The sequence below is a fragment of the Helicoverpa armigera genome, chromosome 13 (genome assembly GCF_030705265.1).
Source record: "Helicoverpa armigera isolate CAAS_96S chromosome 13, ASM3070526v1, whole genome shotgun sequence".
Taxonomy (NCBI): Eukaryota; Metazoa; Arthropoda; class Insecta; order Lepidoptera; family Noctuidae; genus Helicoverpa; species Helicoverpa armigera.
The window spans coordinates 3,651,918-3,677,733 of NC_087132.1; the positions used below are offsets into that span (position 1 = coordinate 3,651,918).

General features: G+C 36.7%; 1 protein-coding gene across 1 annotated transcript; it reads left to right on the top strand.

The window, feature by feature from the left end:
• The first annotated feature begins 212 nt into the window (after positions 1–212).
• Positions 213–25,724, top strand: LOC110384410 (facilitated trehalose transporter Tret1-2 homolog). Its single transcript, XM_064037431.1, has 9 exons — positions 213–435; positions 8,191–8,326; positions 9,243–9,457; positions 10,467–10,611; positions 10,891–11,029; positions 12,857–13,023; positions 13,336–13,531; positions 15,343–15,526; positions 25,039–25,724. The coding sequence occupies exons 1-9, from the start codon at positions 403–405 to the stop codon at positions 25,216–25,218; spliced, it is 1,395 nt and encodes a 464-aa protein (XP_063893501.1). The 5' UTR covers positions 213–402; the 3' UTR covers positions 25,219–25,724.
• The last annotated feature ends 92 nt before the right edge of the window (positions 25,725–25,816 follow it).

Consider the following 25,816-nt stretch of genomic DNA (forward strand, 5'->3'; position numbering starts at 1 on the left):
TGAATTATTTTAGCTTAAATGCCGCGTAAGGAATTAAACTAATTCGCGTTACCAATTGTTTATGTTTATTGTATTGATATACATAATGTCACATTTTTTGAACCGGTTCTTTTTAGTTAGAATCAATTGTCGAGGTTGTTGCACCAAGGCTATCAGGCCGCTGATGGAGGATCATCTCACATGATCAGGCGTTTGCGCAGATTGTAATCAAAACAGGTGGTAGGAGACTAGTATCTGTACAGTCATTCTTGACGGCCAAGAGGAATCGGTCGTCGGTTGTTCCGAACTACATGTACGATATACATACGTTCTTATGAGCCCCACAATAACAGTGCTAATAATTTGATAGTAGGTGTATTGTTATAATCAGCAGTTTTTTAAGCAGCACTGCTGTAGCTCAGCATGACTAAAATATCGCCAGCATTATTGAAACAGGTAAGTCGATTTCCGTGTGCAGTTTTAGTGCAGTGTTATGAATTGTCGTTTATTTTTGAATGAGCGTTGAGATAACGAAATCAATTAGTATTGCCGCTGGTGTGTAGATCGGAAACATTTCGACAGCATTGTGATTTAAACATAACGGTTGATCGAATATTATGAGTGATGGATTTGATGTCTATTTTGAATACCAAGTGTTACTTACCTAGTGACTAGTTTAATAAGAAAAAAGTGTACACTGTCATTGTTAATCCCCGAAAAATTGAGTAAGTTTAGTAAAGAGTACTTTTTACAAATTTTATTTCAATCAGTAAATAAAATAACTAATTTGTTAATTTATTATCCACAACAAAGTTCACTTGCTTAAAAATCGGTTTCGTTTATTTGCATTGCTGGTAAGTGCAACTTTCTTTGGAAAGTAGGACAAGTTCAAGCCAGATCGATTCCTTCTTTCATTCACAAGGTCAAAACAGGTTTAGCAATGAAACTAGATGGTTTGCTTTCAGTTTTCCGAATCGATAGGATATCTTCACTTAAGTAGGTATGTTCAGAGAAAAATAATTTTCTTAAAATCTAGAATATTTGAATTAAAAACCTCCCAATTTTATGTCATCAAGCCTGTGTAAATTGAGTTAAAAATGCCGCTAATTTAGTACGGATCCTTAAAACTTTTATTTTTATATTATAATTAAATAAAAATGTTACTTAAACGTTTTTAGCGATTAATCAGTGAACCGTGAAACTGTTAAACTAATTGGAAGCAGAGTCGGTCGTTACGCGGTGTAGGATTACATTTCATTTCCCTTTGCTGGCATTGTATCAGTATTGACAAAATCACAATGAGTTGTAAAGGCAGGATTCTACCGGTATGCTTGATTGTGCGGTACAGTGACTCACACAAGTTTCTTCTGGTCTATTCAATCTAGCAGATACTAACAAACCGTGCGCATTTTTTTTTAATGTTCGCTAAATTGTACCCGCGCTGAAAGCGTAGAAATGTTTTTATCTTTGGTGGAATACTGCTATAAAAACCAACCTGTAGGTAACATTAGGCTGGCTTTCCACGGTAGGTTGAGACAGAGATGTTTCAAAGCACGTTCATATGTTGTCATTTAAATACGTGTGATTTAACAACAAAGCATTTACTTATCCCTACAGAAGATCAGACCTCATGTCAATACGCCTATAGAAGTCACAATAATATATTGTAATATAACAATCAATGTATACAAATAGCCGATGCAAAAAAAAGACTGTAACAGGTCTGGCTAACCCGGTCATACTAGTTTGAGTAACCATAGTGGACAGCTCAAACATATTACGTAAAGTGTATGACTGATAACAAAAGGATATTTGCAATGGCTACTTTCACGTATGCTAATATCTGCACCAATGTTACTGACGTACTGTCGCTTGTTTCGGTCGTGGTGGCCTAGTGGTGTGGGTTACATTGCAGGTCAGGCATATACCAATGCAACTTTTTAAAGTTTGTATGTCTTCCCAAGTATATCTTGGACACTAACGAGGAAATCTGGACTATAAAGTCTGAAATAACCAATCCGCAATGAGCAAGCGTGGAGATTAACGCTCGATTCTTCACTGTGTGAGAGGAGGCATGTGCTTAGGAGTCTGATAATGAAAAAGGCTGTGATGTTGATGATGTTATTCACTTGTTTGTTGCAAAATACTGATTTTAAGATTAATCTCACTTAGGTACTTGTAAATATCACAAATCTTACGTTATCGGTCACCTGAAAATTATCTGCGTTATTATCTACGATTTGCGTGAATTGGCAGTACCGAGCAAAGCTTGCAGCAATCGAAGGCAGTATTCAGTAGAGGGATTTCTTAAAAAGGTACAAGGAAAAACAATGATGATGATTATGATGAATCGGTCTGGCATAGGTATCTTCTTCGATTGAGATATTTATACATAGAATAGGAATTTAGGTAAATGGAGTGTATTATATACTATGTCTATGCTATGTCCAATGTACTAAAAACATTGAGTGAAGATAGTAATAATAGTCAGCAGTACCCATCTACAAATTATTAGGCTCATTATTATGATGTGTGTGAGCTTGAATTGGATGTCTGTGTGTGTGTTAATAGAACCTTTATAGATTGACGTCACATTTTTTTGTGCCTGCCTTAAATCAAGTACCTATCGTAATTATGATTATTTAATTGGTTTATACATATTTATAAAGTAATTTCTCGTTATTCTACAAGGTATTTGGATCCCTCGAATTGGATCCCTGCCTATAAAAAACTCGTAGGTATGTGTGGTAGGAACATCAGTTTTTAGTCCCTGACACTTTGATAAAGAATGCACCTTCGATGTTTTTCGAAAAATAACAGGTTTCGTTATCGTGACGCGTTTAGGTCGAATTCTCGTTTCAGTTTTTATTTTAAAATAAGACTTTATGCTCGCAACTTCCCGTAGGCTTTTGTTGCCTCTCTTAATTGGTGATCCGTTTGAAACATATAAACACAGTCTACAATTCGAATGTAACAAATCAAGTTGATGTTGTTTCGACAACCAGTCTTACCTTGGTAAGACTATCTTATAAGTGGGTCTCATGTTACGTGGTAACTAGACTGTGGATGTTGAAAAGGCAATGGTTCCATTTAGTCAGACTCGAAAATAACCCTGATACCAAGATACCCTGATCTATAGTTAAATAATATCTATGTTCCATAGGATCTAAAGTTTAAATTTCAAAAAAAATCATCCGCACTATTGCACTTCATTATTGGTAAAAAAAAGAAATAGTTTATTCTGCATCGTTTAATTAGTGTATTTAAAAACCTTTAGCTAATTTATAAAATAGCCACATAGTACCGGGTGTCCAAACCTGTTGCACAACACTGGAATAAATAATTGTACTTAAAGAATGAAAAAATGCTGCATATTGCGCAATAAAAGTAGCCTTGAACTTCAAAAATTTATGACGCGTTTGTTTTAAAAAAATAAATAAATAAAACATCCAATCACATTTTGACCTATTAAATTTAAAAAAAGAATTCTTGGACCGGTTATTTTTTTTTACGGTTTATATAGCTAAACTGGTTATTTTATAACTTATCACGGAACTCAAATTTTTCAAGTCATCGTTGCCGTAACTTTTCTAACGGGGCGTTAGTAGTACCATAGACTGTATGTATATGCTGTGGAGGGTAAAATAAGCTGGCCCTTATAGCGATACATTGGGTACCAATTGGGTATTTAATTGGTCAGTCAAATATTATGCGTAGTTTGATGTTATAAAATTACGAATTAGTTACTCGGTACTTACCTAACAATTTTTAGCAAGAACTACTACTTACTTATTATTAATCTTAGTTATTTTAATTCTCACTTATGAATGCATAATGTAAGTCAGAACTGAGGCTGGAAAATATTTGTTGATGTGATTTTCTCAATATCTGAGATTGATAAAATAAAATAAACGATAGTTGAAGATTTGCTGATTAACTGTCAAATATACATCTTTATCAACATCAAATCAAAGGTGGTCTAGGGCGTAACTTTGATTAGGTGTTATAAATATTGATATTGATCGCAAGTGTAGATTATGTCTTACGATATATATCGATAGATAATAGATTCGTGAGATTTAATGATAAGATTTTTTAGGAGTATTAATGTGCAACATTTGGAAATGACTATTATATAGTCGGGCACATCCTTACCTATCTGCTCTCTTTCATCAACGCATACACAAAACAATAAAACATTTTTACCCGACACCATTCAAAATAGGCATATGTTTTATTTAGAAAGGAATGAAGAATTTATTCCTTGATCTTTACTGTTTGAGGCTTGATAATGGTACGATTGTGGCTTTTTTGCGTGTCGCGGTTATGCTTGTATGGAATTAAGTGAATGTTTGTTTGTATTATTATGTAGCTTGGAGCATTCGCTGTACAAGGCATTTACGAGAACGAGAAGCAGACGTGTACAAGGGTTTCGAAGTGGTTAGTGGTTGAGGCAGAAAGAAAGGTTCTAACATTTACGTTTTTTACTCCTTAGTTTTGAAAATAATTAAAAAATGATTTTTGTTGTTGTTTATAAACTTTTTCCTGCAAAGAAACTGAGCTATATCGGAATTAAATGACTGAAAGGTGGCATTGGCATTGATCCCAAATTATTTAGTGCAACATCAGGTTTTTTGCGCAATGATGATGAAAATGAGAACAAAAAGGTCTTTTGAGTAACACTTTTTCCTTATTCTTATATTTATCCTATGTGTCTGAGAATAAAATAAAAACAGGTAGGTATTAAGTTACGGTATTAAAGTATGGTAGTCTTTAAGACATACTTACCTCTACAATATACCTAATAAGGAAAAGAAACATTGTAAATGCCATTGTAACCCAAAATCAGATCTTTCGTTATTGTTTTAGGACATAATTTCATAAATTAAGATTTTTGAAATGCAAAGGCAAGAAGTATTCCTTATTTCCTACTTTTATTCAGTCGCTTCCTTAACGTAGGAATTTAAAAAAAACCTCTAATTGAATGGACTCTGGCAATCATTTTTTTTCGGTGCGGTTGTTTTTATCACGATTCTCGGCATAGTATTGTATTGTATGAATCTAATTAGTTTATTGAGTGCCGCGATCTCTAATGGCAAACAGTGAACATCTCGCGAGGAATAACCGGTTTTGAAATATTTGGCAAACAAATCTTTGTTTTTTCTTACTACTCCTAATGCCATGGTTACCTAATAGTCATCATACAATAACTGTTGCTGCCTAAGGTTTTACTAACTGGGAAAGTCACCTCATAAAGTTCCACAATTTTTTTTTGTGTGATGTCGTATTATCTCATATTTCAATCTATGCCTTATGTACACGTAGATAGCCTATAGGTATAGCGAGCAAAGTTACAAACATGCAATCGTATATTTTACACTTTCGAATCTTTCAACGGTAATGCTTTTAACTTTGCATATTAAGTATTCTACGATCAGACCGAACTGATCTAAATGGGTACAGCATTAGTCCAGAGCCTCTAAAAGGACTTAGGCCACTTTTACCCAATTGCAGGCAGTCTGGGACTTGCGTGAGTGAAACCGCGGCTAGCATCTAGTTATTTCAATGTACTTGTCTAATGTCTATCACGCTGACATCCGCAACTTAATGATGTAATCACTCATTGTAGTTTTTCTACATTTAACAAATTGTCTAGGAAGTATTTGGATAGATGCATGAACTAACGTGTGTTATTTGAAGTACCTATGTAAATACAACGACAGATATAAAAGGTTAAGACTGAAAAAACAAGTCCCGTCTTTTATTACCAATTATAATAATGAGAGTTTAGTGAGTAAAACATTTAGCTAACCTCGTAAGGAACAGTTACGAGTACACTAATATCACAAAGTGGTAAAGTTTGTATGTAATGGGTACACTTGAATCGCTGGACAAATTACACAAGTTCTTTCAATAAGAAGGCTACATTATCCCTGTGTACGTGGGTGCAATAGAGGAGTGGCGTAGCGTAATAAAGTTAAAATTAATAAAACAGATACCTAATAAATCTTAACTGCATCACCTGTTCTTGTTTACGTTTTTTAAGGATGGAATTATTTATGTTCATTTCATAATTGGCATTTATTTATATTGATTCATTTAGGTACCTACATTTAAAATATAGCCTTTAGTTTCATTCTGTAAGGCTGTAGCTGACTTAAAATATGACTGACCACAATAGGCTAAATAACCTGTGTATTACAATGAGGTTACGAACTCTGTATTATTACCCACGCATAATTTTCAATCTTACATGATGGTGTATTTGGAAATCTCATGGTATTACTAAATACACCGTGTAGTTTAAGATGCACCTTTTGAACCTCGCGTTGCTACGTGCTTGAATCAATGCTCACGATTGTTATGGCTTTTGAAGGTTTAGCTATAGCTTTACTATATTCTATACATATATTATCTATTCTTGTAAAAGCCGTAGTGTGTAGAGTGCCACAACCTCAATGCCAAAATTTGGAAACGCATTGGCTTCCTTCGATTTTTGTTATTGAAGGTAACTAACCTTGGAAATATTAAGGACATGCTATTATACCTAATCAAAATGCGCATCAAAATATATCGAGATATTGTTCATAATATTATAAACTTGTTTGAAATTTTGATTAGTCATGTTCAACTGGTATCGATGAGATAGAGAGAAGACGGTCGGACATTAGCAAATAAATAGCAGTAACTAAATGCTGATCAAACGGTGAAAACCTTTACCAATAGGTAATTCACAAAATGATAAAAAGGTTCTTGTTCATTTAAAATAAAGTTTAAATCTGTGTGGAAAGGTTGTCACGCGAATGATACAGCTGCTAGTACACGTGAATCGTTTTAAACGCGATCACGTGGCGTGATATCCCTCTTCCGTCGGTCACGCCACGGACAGATGCACCCAATTGTATATAATACTGAAATAGCGACATGAATGGCAAATGGATCAATTTATTAAACAAGTTATGTAATTTGCCGGTCATTATTTTGACTGGTGACCGTCGCGGGGATGAACCGTTGAAACATTACACAATCTGCAGCGGATCGTAATTTTATTATCGTTCCTTGTCTTGCTAATCGGCAAGAATATAATACAATTTACAACTCAAGAAGAATTAGGTATAAGTTTTCCATTAGAATATCCTAATGAGTGTAACTGCATTTTAATTAATTAAAACACTTCTTTGTGGAAGTGTGTTAGTACCTCTTTCAGAAATAATTGTGTTTCTGATCGCGTAGGCTCATGAGGACGCATAAGAATTACCTACAGTACCTACCCAATGCAATATACTTACGTTTTGGTTCCCACGAACGTTATAGAGGTAGAGGACTTCCGAGACTAAATTGTTGGATCATGCTGGGTGTGATTTAGGAAAAATACTAGAGGTACTAGATACCTCGTGTTTGATCAAGAGCTAAAAGATTATATCTATTAGTGGAGTTCCTAGGGGGTTTTGGGAATTTATCTATTTGATCGAGATCTGATTACGGGTCGAGTTTTTATTAGGCCAAACACTGTTCCTGGAATGCGAGGATTATCATGAATTCGACGTTTCAGGAATTCCACTATCTATATGGAGTATTTTATACGGTTTCTAGCACTAAAGCCTGTAGGGGGTTTTTAAAAGCTTTTTGTATCACAGTAAAAAATATACTTATAAAGGGAAAACGTTAATCCCCTTAGTTTTAGAACCAGTTAAAGTTTTTTAAGCTATATTTTTTTTCCTTTCTATCCTTTAAATATGTAGCAAAAATGGGTTATCACAAATAGACATATACTGTAATAAAATTCGAAGCACCTTTGTATTTCATCTCGAACATTGGCTATAGTCTGAACGCTCATCCGGTTAACATGCAGAGAAACGCCAAATTCCAAAAAAATGTGGACAGTTATATTGTTCCTACAGGATTTGATTTTGTATCATAAAATAAAAAAAAAAAATTACGAGTACCTTATAATATGCCCAATAAATTATTTGGTAAACCTACACTTCGTGTCCGTGCTTACCGTGCAAACACTTAACTACACAATAATTTATCGTTGAGTACCAAAAGCCAACATAAACTATAAAATGTAGAAATCCATACAAATGATGGAAATGAATAAAAGTACCCTAAGAGACAGTCAGTTAGGAACAGAAATATCCAGATACAAAATTCAGGAACTTGGAACGACCTAGGTCTAAGTGGAGACATTCATATTCATCCTTGTTACAGTTATGGCTGACGTTTGGCGCATCGCTGTCATTTCTAATCATAGGATTGGTGAGGGGTTACTCCGCCTCCGCGATCCCGTCCATCGAGGCCACCGATCCGGATATCATACAGACCAGTGAACAGAAATCATGGATAGGTAAGGACTAAGGAGATCGCAAAACCAATCAAATGTGTAAGATGTTCTGTGACCAATTTCATTAAAGGACTAGAAATCACGATGAGTATTTATAGATTACAATGTGTTATGTTATTCTTGACTTATGCATTAAAAATAACCGGATAAAATAAAATATTCCTCCAAATGCAGATTGTGTTAAAGTGCATTCGACGGACATGTACCTAGATATGTTATGGTCATAGTTGCCAAGTCCATTTTTCTACAGTATGTAAATACACATATACATTTTCGGATAACACTACTGCTGAAGAAAATTAGCAAAATTCCAGGTCCGCCCAAAGTCAAGAAATAAATCCTTTGCGTGTATTTCATTTTGCTGCTAAGACAATTTGGTTAGTTACGGAAGTTAAACAGTGAGTAGGCGGCGGTTGGTTGAGCTGAGCACAAGGACTGGATGTGTGGGCAGACACCTTAATTTTAGAAGCAATCACATCCTAGCATCTATTTTTGCATTGTTGCTACTTGCTATTTGCATGGTAGACAAACTTCCTCATTTCATTGTAGTTATATTCGGTGTTTTAAGGAAAAGTATTTGATTGCAATTAGTTACTAATATCTTTATTTTTTTACTAAAGGTGAATCCTCGAAACGGTAACCTTTATGGGCGATCACATGTGCCGAAAGATTCCGGGATCGTACCATTGTAACATTCATTATCACCTCGTTTAAAGACAACGTTTAAAGAAAATTTATATTTGTTCCATGAAAAGGTTGTCATCCTATCATCAATAATAGCAGATAAAACATTTTATGTTATTGTTTTAAGGTTATTTCTAGTTATTTATATTCCTTTGTGCATACAAGGTTAATGAAAAATATATCGTCATTGCTTTTACAAGAGTATAATTACAAATTTTTGCCTTCAATTCCCCAGGAGCTATTCCACCACTGGGCGCTTTCCTAGGCAGCATGATATCCGGAACTCTAATGCAACGTTTGGGTCGCAAGCGCACTTTGCAGCTCACATCTCCTATCTGGGTGGCTGCGTGGCTAATCCTGGGTTTTGCCAAGTATTACCCATTGCTGCTGGTGGGCAGAATCATCACAGGAGTCGGAGTTGGCTTCGTATTGGCTACAGCGCAAGTTTATGTAAGTAGCTATCTATTATTTAGTAACGTGTATTTTTTTCGTATAACTATAATATCTATGTATGCCCACGTCTCGATAGAATTACTTAGCGTACTACTTTATAAATATGAAAACTATTCGCTTGTGCATATAAATAAATCAATTCTTGAGTAACAATCACACATAGATTCATACTACATATTTGTAAGTCAAAACTGTAGCTTAGATATAATATTCAATTGAACATAAACATGAATACAAATAAAGTATTGACGCGAATTCACCAGCCCATAAAACAAGCGGAAATGTAGTATTCACGGCGCATTAAACTCATTAGATGATATAATTTGCGCAAATATAATAAATACGTGTTTAATCCACAGTCATATGACTCGATCTGACCTCCTCTCGTGTTTGGATCATTGTTGTATAGGGTTAGTTCACCACGTTGCATTGGAAAACAATATCTTACTTTGTTTAACCGACTTCTTAATATAGACGATCATTCATTATGTTTCAAAGTTATCTCATGTCACGCTTATAAATAATTTATAGATATAAATTAATTACTTACCAATGATTATTTGTTTTTTATGATCATTCTTTAAGTAAATATTGGTTGCATATAAAAAACAAAACAAATGGATTAATTAATAAAGAATAAGAGAATACTCTTTGGCTCTGAGGAGTGTGTTGGATATTTTGTAAATATTTTCATATACTCTTGCTTGTTAATTAATTTTCTTGAAAGGGTGAAAATAACTGCATTTTCGCTTTGTTGTTTTTGTAGTTTTTATTCATTATTGTGATAACTCCGTGTGATGTTTCATTGAATTCTATTAAATTCTTTGTAAACACTATTGCAATGGTTTTCATATTTTGTTTATATTTCGATGAATATCGTAAATTATCTTTTTTTTTGCAGCAGCTGTACTTTATGTACATACTTATGAGATTTCCAAATATTATATCATTATCATATAGAAAGATGTTCTAGTTTGTCTAGTAATAAGTTACATTTGTATTAAAGGTGAGTGAATGCTGCGACCCTGAGATTCGCGGTCGGCTAGGATCACTGCCGACCCTGTCCATGTCTTTGGGGATCCTGATATCATACGTGGCCGGCAACTGGCTCTACTGGAGATACCTCGCCTTCCTGTCCGCTGTGTTTTGTGGTAATTCACCTTTTTATACTATGAATATTATATTACGTGATACGTCCATCAAAAAGATCTATTTGCGACAAACAAAACATACTTACCTATGTGTTTATTCTTTCTAATACTAGAGTTTCCAGCGGTAGCCAAATCTATTAGTTATTTCACTAATAACGAGAGAGCTATTTATGCATCAGTGTCGGCATAAATATACCTACTTAATCGCATAGTTCACTGAAATACGAAGTCATTACTTGGCTAAAATTATCCATACAAATTGTTTTCTTTTCTCCGCAGTGGCGTTGTTCGTGGTTCTCCTACCTCTACCAGAGTCTCCCGTTTGGCTGCAGTCCAAGGGTTTGGATGCGTCGGAATCTATCAAGTGGTTGCATCTGTCGGCAAGAGCTACTGCTACTGTTAAGGAAGATAATCAGGAGTAAGTACTAGATTTTCATGCTTAGCCAAAAACTTATCATACATAGTCATACATATCGTAGTTTTCAATAGATTAGGTAAGATACTTTTCCCACTATCATCATCTGCCTAGCCTTTTCCCATCTAAGTTGGGGTCGGCGCGGCGTCCAGTCTAACCGGTTGCAGCTGAGTACCAGTGTTTCCATGTAGCGACTAATTTCTGACCCCAACACAGTAACCCGGGAAACCCAATACCCCATTGAAACTTTTCCCGCAATTCTTAACCAAAATCAAATTGCAACACACCGATTGACACCTAAAAACTTTTGTATAAGTACACAAATTATGAAACTTTGAACACTCCCACACATTACTGAATAGTGACGTCACAGCATTCAGACAAAGTTCAGAGAGACTTTTGGAAGTAACTAAGTTAATTTCTGGCTCTTAGTCTACGAAATAACGACATGTGACTTCTTCTAGGTCTTTAGACTGCTGCAATTAAAATGTTGTTTCCTTATACCTACTGCTATTGTGAACTTTGTGTATCGATTTCCTTTTTACTTCATCATGTTGCATGCTGCAGTATTTAATTACTATGCTCTTTACCGTCATTACGATATGGTATTGCTTCTTTTGCTACTCTATTTACCGTTTCGCAATTTGTATCAGTATTTTTTACTTGATTGTGAGGAAAGGATATCGAAATGGTTCGACGAAAGAATCAATTCAGGAGATCATTTATACGACTTATCTATATCTCGATTAATTCTTAACCTTTTTATATGCGTACTAGTATGATCTATATCCAGTCAATTCAAATGCAAATTCACCGATCGATTTTAGACAGTACTTTTCTTCACAAGCAAATTAGATTTCTCTAAACAAGTGCTACTTCAAGACTCCATAAAAAGACGTTACCGTTTCACCTTGCTTGAGGTTAGCAGGGCATCTAGTAATTGCTACCGGTCACGTGGCGTACTACATAATGAGGTCAATCGCAATAACATAATAGTTATCGATGAGGATGATGCGACAACTTCCAAAATAATTAGCGATGGCGTGATCTCTAGGACAACACGCACATCGATAGATGTATAACATCTATGTATGAACAGAATAAGTATGGGTACCTAATGATTGTTTGTCGTAAGACAGATATACACTACCGTCGGTTATGCTGAAGTGCTTTCATAACAATATTGTATTAGGTGTCAAAAATCAAAACCCCACTAAAAATAGCCTTAATTCGATTATTCCGCTCTCAGTCTTCTCAGCTTTTATGATATGCAGCCACACAGGGTTTAGGTACATATGCAATTCACTTTGATTGCATCAATGCTTTATCGTGTTTCGGCAATTTTCCACCCTTCGATTGCATATGTAAGAGCTTTCAAAAATCGACTTTGATTGCCACGATCGGAATTTGTAGTCGGTTTCGCTCCAACTGGACTTTTGATGAAAAAGCTTGCAATTGTATCTAGCACCGTTTTGAAATCTCTGTTTACATCGCTTGGCAACCACAATATGATATTCAAATAATTGTTGATTACTAATTAATGATAGCTCGTGATCAGATTGTCTTTATTAATAAACATGATTTCTAATGAAGGTTTATTGCATACTTTTATATGAGTTTTATAGACAAACAGATGCGTTTAAAATATTGATTAAGGTATTTTGTCGTGTGTCTTCCGTGGCTATTATGTATTTTGAAGGGCTTGCAAATATTCATCAGTATTTCAGACAGTTTAATTGTCTAATTCAGAGTTAAATGTTCATGAGATACTAAATGAGTGAGAGATTTAAAAAATGCCCTTAGTCCTAACACTTATTGAATTGTTTGCAGGAAAGCCGAAGCCCCAACAGGACCACCGAGCCTGTTTACGCGTAAAGTGATGTTCTCTCCCGTGGTGCTGAAGCCCATGATCATAGGGTTCGCCTTGCTACTGTTCCAGCAGTTCAGCGGCATAGATGCCGTTATATTCTTCACTGTAGAGATCTTTAGGAATGCTGGTGAGTTTCTGAGGATATGGTAGCTATAGCTTTGATTTTGTAAGAGAATGGCTTGGATAGTTTTATAATTTTGTTCTGGTATAGTGGGCGATGCTGTCTTTTTCGGGGAAAGTAACTGATAAAACTGTTTTGATGGAGTCCTATAAATGTATGTGAAACCCTATTGTAAGGAAGTTAACAATATTCTCTTTGAACTAACACATGAATATGATAATCACTCCCTAAACCGTCTTGCTGTAAACTATACTTTGATCCATGATATTACGGCATTCTAAATTAGCCCTTAAATTGGAATAACTTCTTCAATTTCAGGTAGCACATTAGACGCGATGACAGCAACCATTATAATAGGATTGGTACAACTCCTAAGCAATGGAGTCAGTACACTGCTGGTAGACCGAACTGGCCGCAGACCATTGTTGCTGATCTCTGCAGCTGTCATGTGTGCCTCCATGGCATCCATGGGAGCAGCCTTCTATTTCCACTTGAAGGAATCTCCGTGGCTTGGGTAATTAAGTTTGATCATCATTCCTCGTTACCTGTCTGTCCTTATCCAAAATTATTTGAAGTCGCCGTAACACGTCTTCTTCTTCCACATCTTTGTTTATATGTGGCACTTACTTTGTTGAAATATTATTATAGAATGTTTTAGAGACTGAATGTGTATGTGAAAACTTCAAGGTATGAAATGACTTAAAGGTCTTAGAAAAACTTTATTTCGGAAAAGGTTTTTGTGGTTGTATTTGAACAAGGTAAAAAACGTTCATATTTCGTTTATTTAAAACTGCATTGAATTAAATATATAGGGAAGTATGACTTTATGATCAAGGTGCACACAGATGTACCTACGTGCTGAAACTTAATAAAGACTTCCTTTCATACCTTACTTCAAGGGTGATAGACCTATACCGTGGATTAATACAAAGGCCAATGACCACTATAACGATATAAAGGAACTCAAACGGTTCAATTTATCAGGCATTTACAAGGAAAGTGCCGCGATAGGTCACTGGACACGTTTGTCAATTAATTAGCGTCGAGCGTCCCGCCGAACACCGCGACTCTCATTTCACTTGTTATTGCGTCACCCGTGGCCGCACGTGAGATCTCAGATTTTGAGGAAAATGGCTCAAATACACCGTTCCTATATTTCTTCGTAGTATTCGAATAGCCAATTAATAGCTAGGTAGAATTGAGTAATTACTTACTTAGGATATAATGAACGAATATTTGTTTAGGAGTCATTTTTAGAACATTACCTCGTTAAATTATAGAATCTTTGGTTACTTTGCGGAAATGCATGACATTTAGGCCCGGTTTCACTGGTTACCGATAAGTGAAACCAAAAAGTAATAAGTGATAAGTTTCAGTAAGTTATCTGATAGTTAATGCTAGTAGATAAACTATAAGTTATGGTTTCATAGGTCTCTCTCGAATAGCAATATCTGGCTGAAATTATATAAGCATCCTTCATTTGACGGATAGCATTAAGTAACTATCAGATAACTAACTGACACTTTATAGGTAACAAGTGAAACCGAGCCTTTATCCTTTCATTAGTATTGAGTGCAATCATTGTTTGGACCCCATTTTTAGGGTTCCGTAGCCAAAATGGCAAAAACGGAACCCTTATAGTTTCGTCATGTCCGTCTGTCCGTCTGTCCGTCTGTCCGTCTGTCACAGCCGATTTACTCGGAAACTATAAGTACTACAGTGATGAAATTTGATGGGAATATGTGTTGTATGAACCGCTACAAAAATATGACACTAAATAGTAAAAAAAAGAATTGGGGGTGGGGCCCCCCATACATGTAACTGAGGGATGAAATTTTTTTTTTCGATGTACATACCCGTGTGGGGTATCAATGGAAAGGTCTTTTAAAATGATATAAAGTTTTCTAAAAAACATTTTTCTTAAAGTGAACGGTTTTTGAGATATCAGCTCTCAAAGTCGTAAAAAGTATGTCCCCCCCCCTCTATTTTTATAACTACGGGGTATAAAATTCTAAAAAAAATAGAGGTGATGCATGCTAATTAACTCTTTCAACGATTTTTGGTTTGATCAAAGTATCTCTTATAGTTTTTGAGATAGGTTGATTTAACTGTAATTTACGGAACCCTTCGTGCACGAGTCCGACTCGCACTTGGCCGGTTTTTTAATACTAAAAATCGTTGAAAGATGTCTCAAAGAACCTGATCGCCTCTTTAGTTCACTCGTAACTGATCGTTTTATTCATGCTACCAGTACTAGAGGCATATTATGGCATCTTAGCTCATCTTTCCTTACTCCGTGATTCTCATAAAGCCTTTTATTTACAGGTACCTTCCTATAGCGAGTCTAGTGGTATTCATGCTGGGTTTCTCCCTCGGTTTCGGCGGTCTCCCGTTCCTGTTACTAGGAGAACTGTTCCCGGCACAGTATCGCTCGCAGCTGTCGGCGATGGCCAGTGCTGTCAACTTGCTGTCTATGTTCTCCGTTATCAAGTCGTACCATGCCCTTGATGTGAGTATCATCTGCCTAGCCCTTTGGTCTCTCGTTCCTGTTACTAGGAGAACTGTTCCCGGCACAGTATCGCTCGCAGCTGTCGGCGATGGCCAGTGCTGTCAACTTGCTGTCTATGTTCTCCGTTATCAAGTCGTACCATGCCCTTGATGTGAGTATCATCTGCCTAGCCCTTTGGTCTCTCGTTCCTGTTACTAGGAGAACTGTTCCCGGCACAGTATCGCTCGCAGCTGTCGGCGATGGCCAGTGCTGTCAACTTGCTGTCTATGTTCTCCGTTATCAAGTCGTACCATGCCCTTGATGTGAGTATCATCTGCCTAGCCCTTTGGTCTCTCGTTCCTGTTACTAGGAGAACTGTTCCCGGCACAGTATCGCTCGCAGCTGTCGGCGATGGCCAGTGCTGTCAACTTGCTGTCTATGTTCTCCGTCATCAAGTCGTACCATGCTCTTGATGTGAGTATTATGTAGTCTTCATGTTTGTTAATGATCACCTTAGCAAGCTAGGTTTCGAACAAGGGGGTCACCAATATAGTGAAGTTTAAAATGTATGGTATAAAGTTCCTATATAGCCTAACAGACTCTGTATGAGTCCAGAATATTTAAAGATAATTCTGTATTTGGTTTGATTTGAATGGTGTCTTTTTGAAAGGCACACCTAAATCGGTAACTCTTGTCCCGTAGAACACTATTACTTTTTTGTCCGTTTTATGGAACGACTAGCAAATACATTCAGTTAGTTCATTGAAATGCTGAACATATTTGAAACGTTATTTTTTAATTTTAATTACCTGAAACATATAACTTTGTAACTGTAATTAGCATTCTGTATGCATTCGTTATCAGCGTGAATATAATTACTTACTGAAAGCAGGATCTGTTTGTAATAATAATTGTATCGTAATTGCTGCTCATAATATAATGTATAGTTTCGATACAATACGGATATTTTAACTATTATGTGCACACGGCTTGTTGTTTGGCATTAATAATGCGTACTACGTTTATTAATTGAAAATTAAATTTTCTGGGTATTTAATGTTCTGATTCGGAATAGCATCGGGAACTTAATTTTAGGCAGTACATTGGTTTAGTAGACATTAACATTATATATCATATCATCAGTATCCGTAAGCCAAATGTAAACATTTTCGCTTTCATTTCAATAAATATAAGAATCGTTTTTGGAGTTTTCATAAACGCTGTTGCGATAGGGAAAATTTAAGCATCCTTAGATTTCCACGAACATTATTAGGTACCAAGTAGCATAGTCAATCAAATAAATCCGTTCTGGACGTGATATTAAAAACATAGATATTAATTTTTCACATACCATATCTTTAACCGCGTATCTACATATATATTTCCACACATACAACCTCACAACAAGAGCAGCTTAGATTTAGAACTCTGGGTGGTTAAGATTCACAATCTGGAACCAATTAGAAGCGCTCAATCGGGCATGCCACCTCTATACCTGGTCTCCAATATATAGCGCATGCTATACAAATACCTATGCATAGTTTTTTTTTTTTTTTTAATCTTTATTTTTTAATTGGGGGTTTTTATCCACAAGGATACGCCAACCCCATTGTACCTTAAACAATATAAATGCACTTAAAAATACTTAACTAATACTATGCATAGATTGTTCGTCTCACGAAAGCGGATGAGGCATACTTGTGTGTGTAAACGTACGTGCACATTGTCTTTGTATGCGTAAGCTCGGGAGCGCTCAGTATTGGTCGAGTCGCCGAGTCAGTACAAAGACAATGTGTTTGTACATTTACTTACACAAGTATGGTTCATCCGCTTTCGTGACATAAAACATCTATACGTCATTACCTATAACATGAGTTAACTCATCGTAACAGTCGTTCGCGCTGAGTTAGCAGCACCGTCACCAGGCACTTTGTGCAAGCATGCATTTTACCTGATACTATTGTTTTTATGAATATTATTGTTTTATTCATTGTATTAGTTCAGTTCGATTCTAGCCATCAGCCTATCTTGTATATTTTTCTATTAATTAAAGTAATTGTAATAAATAAATATTTTTTTAATCAAAATCCCGACCGCCGAAACTTAACTGGCGCAGTCGGTAGGATCGCGACGCTCTTAGTTCGGATAAAACTCTTCGTATCGAGAGTGACGATTCCCAAATCGTTCCTTCGCGATCCGCAACGAACCTATCGTGCGGTCGGTCACCTTTATAATCATCGAGATCGATCTCCGGAGAATTGGAGGAAGCTGCGCTGGCTGAGACTCGACTCGACAGGAGATGCAGTGGCTGCTTTGGTAAGTACTCTTCGTTTTATCAAGTGTCCTTGCTCTATTTCCTGTCTTATTATAATTTGTGTATTTTACGTTGATATTTGTGTGTCTGTCTATAAGCTAAAATCGCAGTTGGCAACCACAAGTTATTATAAATAGCGTTAAGTATTCTGATAATAAATTCCAAGTGTTAAATTTCACACTTCTATTGTCTTGCGTACAAGCGCCACTAGACAGGTAAATTGAAGTAGTACAATGTCGCTCAGAGATTATGATGCTAACTACAAACCGTATAAACTTATTGCTGATTTGATGCCAAGATATGATGGTAATCCTAAATTACTTAATTACTATATAAGGGAAGTAGAAAGCTTGTTACAGTTAACAAGTGAAGTAGATCGCTCACACCCAGCATTATTCTGTTTAATTAAGAGTAGGCTCAGTGGTCCCGCCGTTGATGCAATAGCATATGAAGGTTATCTTAATTCATGGGACTCGATAAAGAGCGCTTTGATAAGACGCCTTGGTGAACCACGTAACGAGATACAGGTTATGCAGGAGCTGACGCGAGTGCGTAGGTCTAAGACAGAAGACGCTGAAAGCTTTGGCAAGCGTCTCCGTGAACTACTAGATACTTTGTATTCTGTGGGTGAGCACGGAAATAAATCGTACTATGAGAAGATGGTTATCGAGCAGTACGTGAACCAGTTAGACTTCCACGTATCTTTAGGCGTTCGAATCGCTAAACCAGATACGTTCGAGGCAGCTATCATAGCGGCTAGGCAAGAAGAGGCTAGGCTTGCATATAATAGAGCTACTTATTTTAATAATCCTTCTACGTCTCAAGCGAAACCAAAGGAGTTAATTAAACAATCAACTAACCCCCATCGCAACACAGGAAACCCAGTAGCACAACAGCCTAACTTCATAAATCAACCAATTGCCCCTTTTATTACGCCACAAAACAACTTTGTGCCACAACAAAATAACATGTCCCCTGAACAGCGACAACAGTGGGTACAGTCCATGTTGCCCTGGAAGAACAAACCAGCATCAGGCAACTTCAGACAGAACGGTTCAGGTAACTTTAGAAGCGGAAACTTTAGGAATCAACCAAACATTCCGAAGCCACCGGTTCTCACGCCCGTATCGTCTGACGTCACGATGCGTACGGCAGGTAAGCCAGAAAAACCATTTACTTCACAGGAGTTATTTTATATTCAGAGTCAGATGAATACTCAGGACCAACAAGGCCCAGTTGACAGTGAGTATTATGACGTCACAGACAATAACGACTTAGCGTTCGAGCCCAACATGAACATAGACGAACAAGAGATAAGTCACGACCAGGATTTTACCCAGGACCCCAGTCTAGACAACCGGACTTAATATCGATCAATTTTCAATCTAAAAAATATCTACCATATATCATGATACCTGAGTTTAACGGTAAGTTTTTAATAGATACAGGCGCGAGTCATTCCGCTGTTGCTACCGACGTAATAACAGGTACTATATTTGAGTATTGCGTAGAAAGAGAACTCTTTCAAATTAAAACCGCACATAACTTATCTCTACACGACAAGGTAGCGTACCTTCCGTTACCCCCTGTTTTTAATAGCGATATAACACATAAGTTTATTATATTCGATTTCGATCCCAAATATAAAGGCCTAATCGGAATAGACCTTCTGCAAAAACTTAAGAGTAATATTGATTTAAACAATAATGTTTTACAAACATCTACGGCGAAAATACCTATACATTTCACTAAGCCACCCCCTAGGATAAGCATTGAACCTAGGTGCGAAAAGATAGTTAATGTCAAAACTAACTACTTAGACGGACAATACTCTCATGATGATTTTATCTGGTCAGACGGATTGGCGTCACCGGCTGCAATAGTCAACGTAGAAAACGGTACTTTTAAAACATCGGTGATTAATTATAGCGATCAAAAGAAGTATATCCCGGTTAACCCGTCTATTGAATTAGAACAATATTCGAACGCAAATAGACCTAACAGCTTAGCTATAAATACCGCGCAAGTCCAAACAGATATTGATCACATATTAACCGAGAACCTTAAGAGAATCCGCGTAGATCATTTGAACGACGAAGAGAGGCGCGAAATCACCCGGTTATGTTATCAGTATAGAGAGATATTCCACTCGGAAGATATACCACTTACCTTTACACATGCTGTCAAACACGAGCTCAGACTAAGTGACGAAACACCAGTTTTTGTACGAAGCTATAGACAAGCCCCAAAACAGCGCGAAGAAATTCGGAAACAGGTCGATAAACTCCTTCAGCAAGGTGTTGTTCGAGAGAGCATTTCCCCTTGGTCATGCCCCGTACATATTGTACCAAAAAAACCCGATTCTGCGGGCAATGTCAAATGGAGACTTGTAATCGATTATAGACGGCTCAATGACCGTATCATCGAGGACAAGTACCCCTACCGAACATCCATGACATACTAGATAGATTAGGGCGTGCACAATACTTCACCACATTAGATCTTGCTAGCGGATATCATCAGGTGGAAATGCACCCCAATGATATAGAGAAACCGCATTTACCACAGAACGAGGACATTACGAGTTCCTAAGGATGCCCTTCGGACTCAAAATGCACCTAGTACATTTCAAAGACTTATGGATCACATATTAAGAGGCATAGATAACGTTTATACATATTTGGATGACGTAATAATAATATCTACGTCACTACAACAACACATTGAAAAATTAAAACAAGTATTCGATAGATTTAAAACACATAATCTAAAGATCCAGTTAGATAAGTCTCAGTTCTTGCAAAAGCATGTTAACTTCCTAGGACATGAACTTACCGACGAAGGCTTGAAACCTAATAAAGATAAAATTAAAGCGGTACTCAATTTCCCTCTACCTAAATCACAGAAGGAAATAAAAGCCTTCCTAGGTTTAGTCGGGTACTACCGAAAGTTCATACAGGACTTCGCTAGACTCACCAAACCAATGACCCTTTGTCTCAAGAAAAATAGTAGAGTCATTCACTCTCCTGAGTTCTTAGAAGCCTTCAATAAGTGCAAACAAATATTAACCAATGCACCAATATTGAAGTATCCCGATTTTGATGAGCCATTCATTCTCACTACTGATGCATCCGATGTAGCATTAGGTGCAGTGTTATCACAGGGTACAGTAGGATCAGACAAACCAGTGGCATTTGCATCCCGGACTCTATCCGATACAGAATCGCGATACTCTACAATAGAGAAGGAATTACTTGCCATAGTATGGGCAATTAAATACTTTAGGCCCTATCTCTACGGTCGAAAGTTTACAATCTACACAGACCATAGACCTCTTACGTGGCTAATGTCACTAAAAGACCCTAATTCTAAATTAACTAGATGGCGTTTAAAACTAGCGGAGTACGACTATAAAGTTGTCTATAAGAAGGGTCGCCAAAACACCAACGCAGACGCTCTTTCACGCGTAAAGATCTTCCACGGTAGTATGGATTCATTGGCTGTAAACTTTGATGATAATGATGACGACGAAATTATAAATAGAATATTTGATAATGCACGTAGGCAGGCTGAAAATCAATCAGAGACGCCCGATAATCAACCAGAGACAACACCTATGGAAAATGTACCCGAATCTCGGATAGGTACGGAGTCTGATAGTATGAGTATAGTATCAGTAGAACCAGAATTAGTATCCACAAGACATACCCAGCCTGACAACGAAAACAGAGGTATACCCATTATCTCAGATGCTATTGATAGGCAACTTAAACAGTTTCACATTAGGTTGACACCCGGATCCACATATAGAGTAGATAATAGGTCTACTAACTCAAAAGTAGTCGTAAAAGATGTTTTTATCCCAGTTAATAATACGGAGTCAGAAATAGTTAGATTTCTTAAAGAACATACCATAGCTGATCGTGTATTCCACTGTTACTTTCATAATGAAGAGTTATATCATGCATTTTCTAAAGTTTACACAACCATATTCAATGATAGAGGTCCCAAGTTATTTAAATGTACTACACGCGTTACTCTAGTAGAAAACAAATCGGAACAACAAGAATTAATCAAAAAATATCACGAGGGTAAAACGATTCACCGCGGTATTCAGGAAACATATAAGCAGTTACATAGAAATTATCACTGGCCTAATATGCTACTTACCATTCAAAGGTTTGTTAATCAATGCGACACTTGTTTAAGGTCTAAATATGAACGCAACCCCTTAAAACCACCCTTATCTTTGACTGAAACACCGCGTAAACCAATGGAACATATATTTATGGATCTTTACTCAACAGGAGGTGCAACGTTCCTTACAATAATAGATAACTTCTCTAAATATGCTCAGGCAGTTCCATTAACAGCATGCAGTAGCGTTCACGTAGCGGAAGCATTGCTAAGCGTGTTCTCAGTATTAGGCTTGCCCAATAAGATAACCACGGACTCAGACACTAAATTCGATAATGACGTTATTAAGGAGATATGCGCACTTCATAATATTAACATACATTTTACAACCCCGTACAACCCTAACTCTAACTCCCCCATCGAACGGTTACACTCTACTTTAGCGGAAATAATAAGGATACAAAGAATGACCAACAAAGATGACCCTATACAGATAATTATGAAGTACTCTATAATAGCCTATAATAACGCTATTCACTCAGTAACAGATTATACACCTCACGAATTATTATTCGGACACACAGCTTCTAGGAACCCTTTAGAATTATACTATCCTAAGGAGTTCTACCAAGATTATGTTATTAAGCATCGCGCCAACGCAGAGGCGGTTCAAGAGTGCATCGCTGCACACATGTCCAAGAACAAGGAGCAAGTGATTGCCAAACGCAATCAAGAAGCAGAAGAGATAAAGTTCAAGGTAGGAGAAACTGTTTATAAGCAGGTAGCTAAGTCAGCACGCAGTGACAAGACGAAACCAGTCTTTAAAGGGCCCTACAAGATCATACATCTTCACCCAAATAATGTGGCTGAAATAATAGGTAACCATCCGAACTCTAAATCTATTAGAGTTCATTTCAAGCTGCTACGAAGACCTCATCTTGTTACAGGACCTTCATCGCAGGAGCCGTCGTGCTCGACGCAACAGCAACCGTAACCATCGACCACGTAGGTAATGATCACGGTATCCTCCTCCTTAAACAAGGTCAACTCCTTAAACAGGACAACTACTTTAGTCTCGCTTGCGTTTATAATATTAGCAATCTGCACTTAACAGCTATCCAGCTGATGTCTTTATATGCAAGCACTAAAGCAGCTGAGAATGTAGCATCTGGAGAGCTACATAAAACTTATAGGAATCAAATAGAATATAGTTTAGATATTATAGGTAAGAAAATTAAGTCCTTAACGCCCCAAGTTAGGAAGCGTCGCGGTCTTATAGATGGATTAGGTACTATAGTTAAGTCTATAACTGGCAATCTTGACCACGAAGATGCCACTAAGTTTGAAGAAGAAATAGCAAATATTAGAAACAGAGTTAGAACCGTTGAGGTTTCACAAAGAAAATCACTAGTATTGGCACATAACACAATCAATGAATTTAGTAAACAATTGACAAAATTGAATAATAACCAGAAAAACTTGGCTAGTTTGCTGCAAAATATTACCACTAACTCTAATGATTTATCGAATCATTTACATTTCCTAGATATTTACGTACAGATAGATTTTAGTTTACAGATAATAATAGATAAGTTAATGTTGTTAGAAGATGCTATGACATTTGCTCAGTTGGGCACCATGCATCCTAGTATTATAAGTTCGCAGAATTTAATTGAAGAGTTAAGAAACTTAGAAAATAGGTTTACTTTTAATCCAGTAGCTAGCATTAGTCTTAATAACATATACAAGATAGAAAAGTCGATTAAAGTTAAAGCTTACAGTACAGAACACTCAGTCAACTTTATTCTCGAAATTCCGTCAGTTATCCCAAAAACCTATGACCTTATTCATCTCTATTCTATCCCCAATAAAATAACCTTACTATTATTCCTAAATCCAAATACCTTGCACTTGGTAACGATGAGTACGCTTACCTGGAAGAAGACTGCCAGCCATTGACCGACGACATCCAACTCTGCAAACTCCTGGACACCAGAAAAATCGAAGACACAGATGACTGCATACCAGCCCTCATCCAGCATCGCCGAGCAAATTGCACCCACGCTAAGATGAACTTAAGAAGAGGAAAAGTACAGAAGATCGGGGACAACAACTGGCTACTCGTCCTAAAAGAAGATGAAATAGTTAAAACACAATGCAATACGAAGACAAACTACAAGAAGTTATCCGGAATCTATCTCGCCACCCTAACAGAAGACTGCCAGATGAACGTCTTGAACAAGACACTGCAATCTCACACCGACACAATCGTAATCAACGAAGTCATCCCATTACCGGAGCAGCATCAAGTCCCAGAACAACCAATACAGTTCGAACTTCATATAGAGGATATCTCCCTAGACAGCATCCATGAACTTATCAACAGAGCCGGCGACATCTCAATACCAGACAACTATAGTTGGCCAATCATAGCAGCCACGCCTAGCTGGAGCACACTCATCTTATATCTCTTATTGATCGCTGCAGCATCTTGGAAGCTGTATACCTGGAAAACTAAGAAGATCCCAGAGGACACCAAAGGCAGCGAGGACGCCGCCAGAAGCAAGAGTTGCTTCTATCTTATGGAGGGAGGAGTTAACTCATCGTAACAGTCGTTCGCGCTGAGTTAGCAGCACCGTCACCAGGCACTTTGTGCAAGCATGCATTTTACCTGATACTATTGTTTTTATGAATATTATTGTTTTATTCATTGTATTAGTTCAGTTCGATTCTAGCCATCAGCCTATCTTGTATATTTTTCTATTAATTAAAGTAATTGTAATAAATAAATATTTTTTTAATCAAAATCCCGACCGCCGAAACTTAACTCATGTTGTACTAAAATTGTTTTGTATAATTTATAAATACATCATTATAAGCTTCACTTGGACTGTACAACTTTCTCAGAAATAACTTGTACCTAGTATAAAAAACTATTGTAAACACTTTTTTTTTTCAAATATAGTGTCTACGCAGTTTATTGACGGTCGTTATCCATCTCTCACTGTGCAACTAGCTTGATGTTTCGAATGACTTTTTATAGGCATATGTATTTAAAGTTTGATTTAATTGTCTTCTTCAGGCGGTACTGGGATCAGCGGGTACATTTTGGTTGTACTCGTGTTTCTGCGCAGTGGCGTTTTTCTTCGTACTGTTCATGGTGCCTGAGACCAAAGGTAAGTCTCTCGCGGAGATCGAGCAACACTTCCGCAGAGGAGGCAAGGATAAGCCAGAGAAGGTTAACATGCAAACAGTATTGTAGTTTTATGATTATAAACCGAATTATTCGTATACAGTTAAGAATGTGTGATCGACAGAAATAAAAATATTTGACTTTTAATAATACAATTTTTAAAATGTTATCGAATTTCTGTCAAAAGATCATTGTTACATGTGAGGTAGGTCATCAATACAACACTCGAAAAGGACCAAAATACCTGAATAAAAAGATCTAACGACATCGAAAATACAAAACATAATCTGGGTTGAAAATTCTATGCCGTCTTACACTCTTAACTGAATAAAATAAATTGGTTAGATCTAAAAAACCCTATAAGTGCCACTTGTGATTATTAGTAAGATTAGAAAGAGATAGACAAATCTTGTTGTATTATAAGATTAGAGGTTCCAACGAATATAGTAGTAATTTTATATGTAAGTAGCTTAATATAATCCTCATCTTCCGATCGTTCTTAATATTAAAGAGACAGTATTAATTGGTAAAGAGTATCAATATTTGTTTGGTGATAAAGTTGATTTCTGTATATAGAGGGAAATCTATCAATAAGAAAGAAAAGTTTACTCTTGTCTCGTGCCTTTTGAAAAAACACAGGCAATCTGCATTGCTGCCTCTTGCTTAC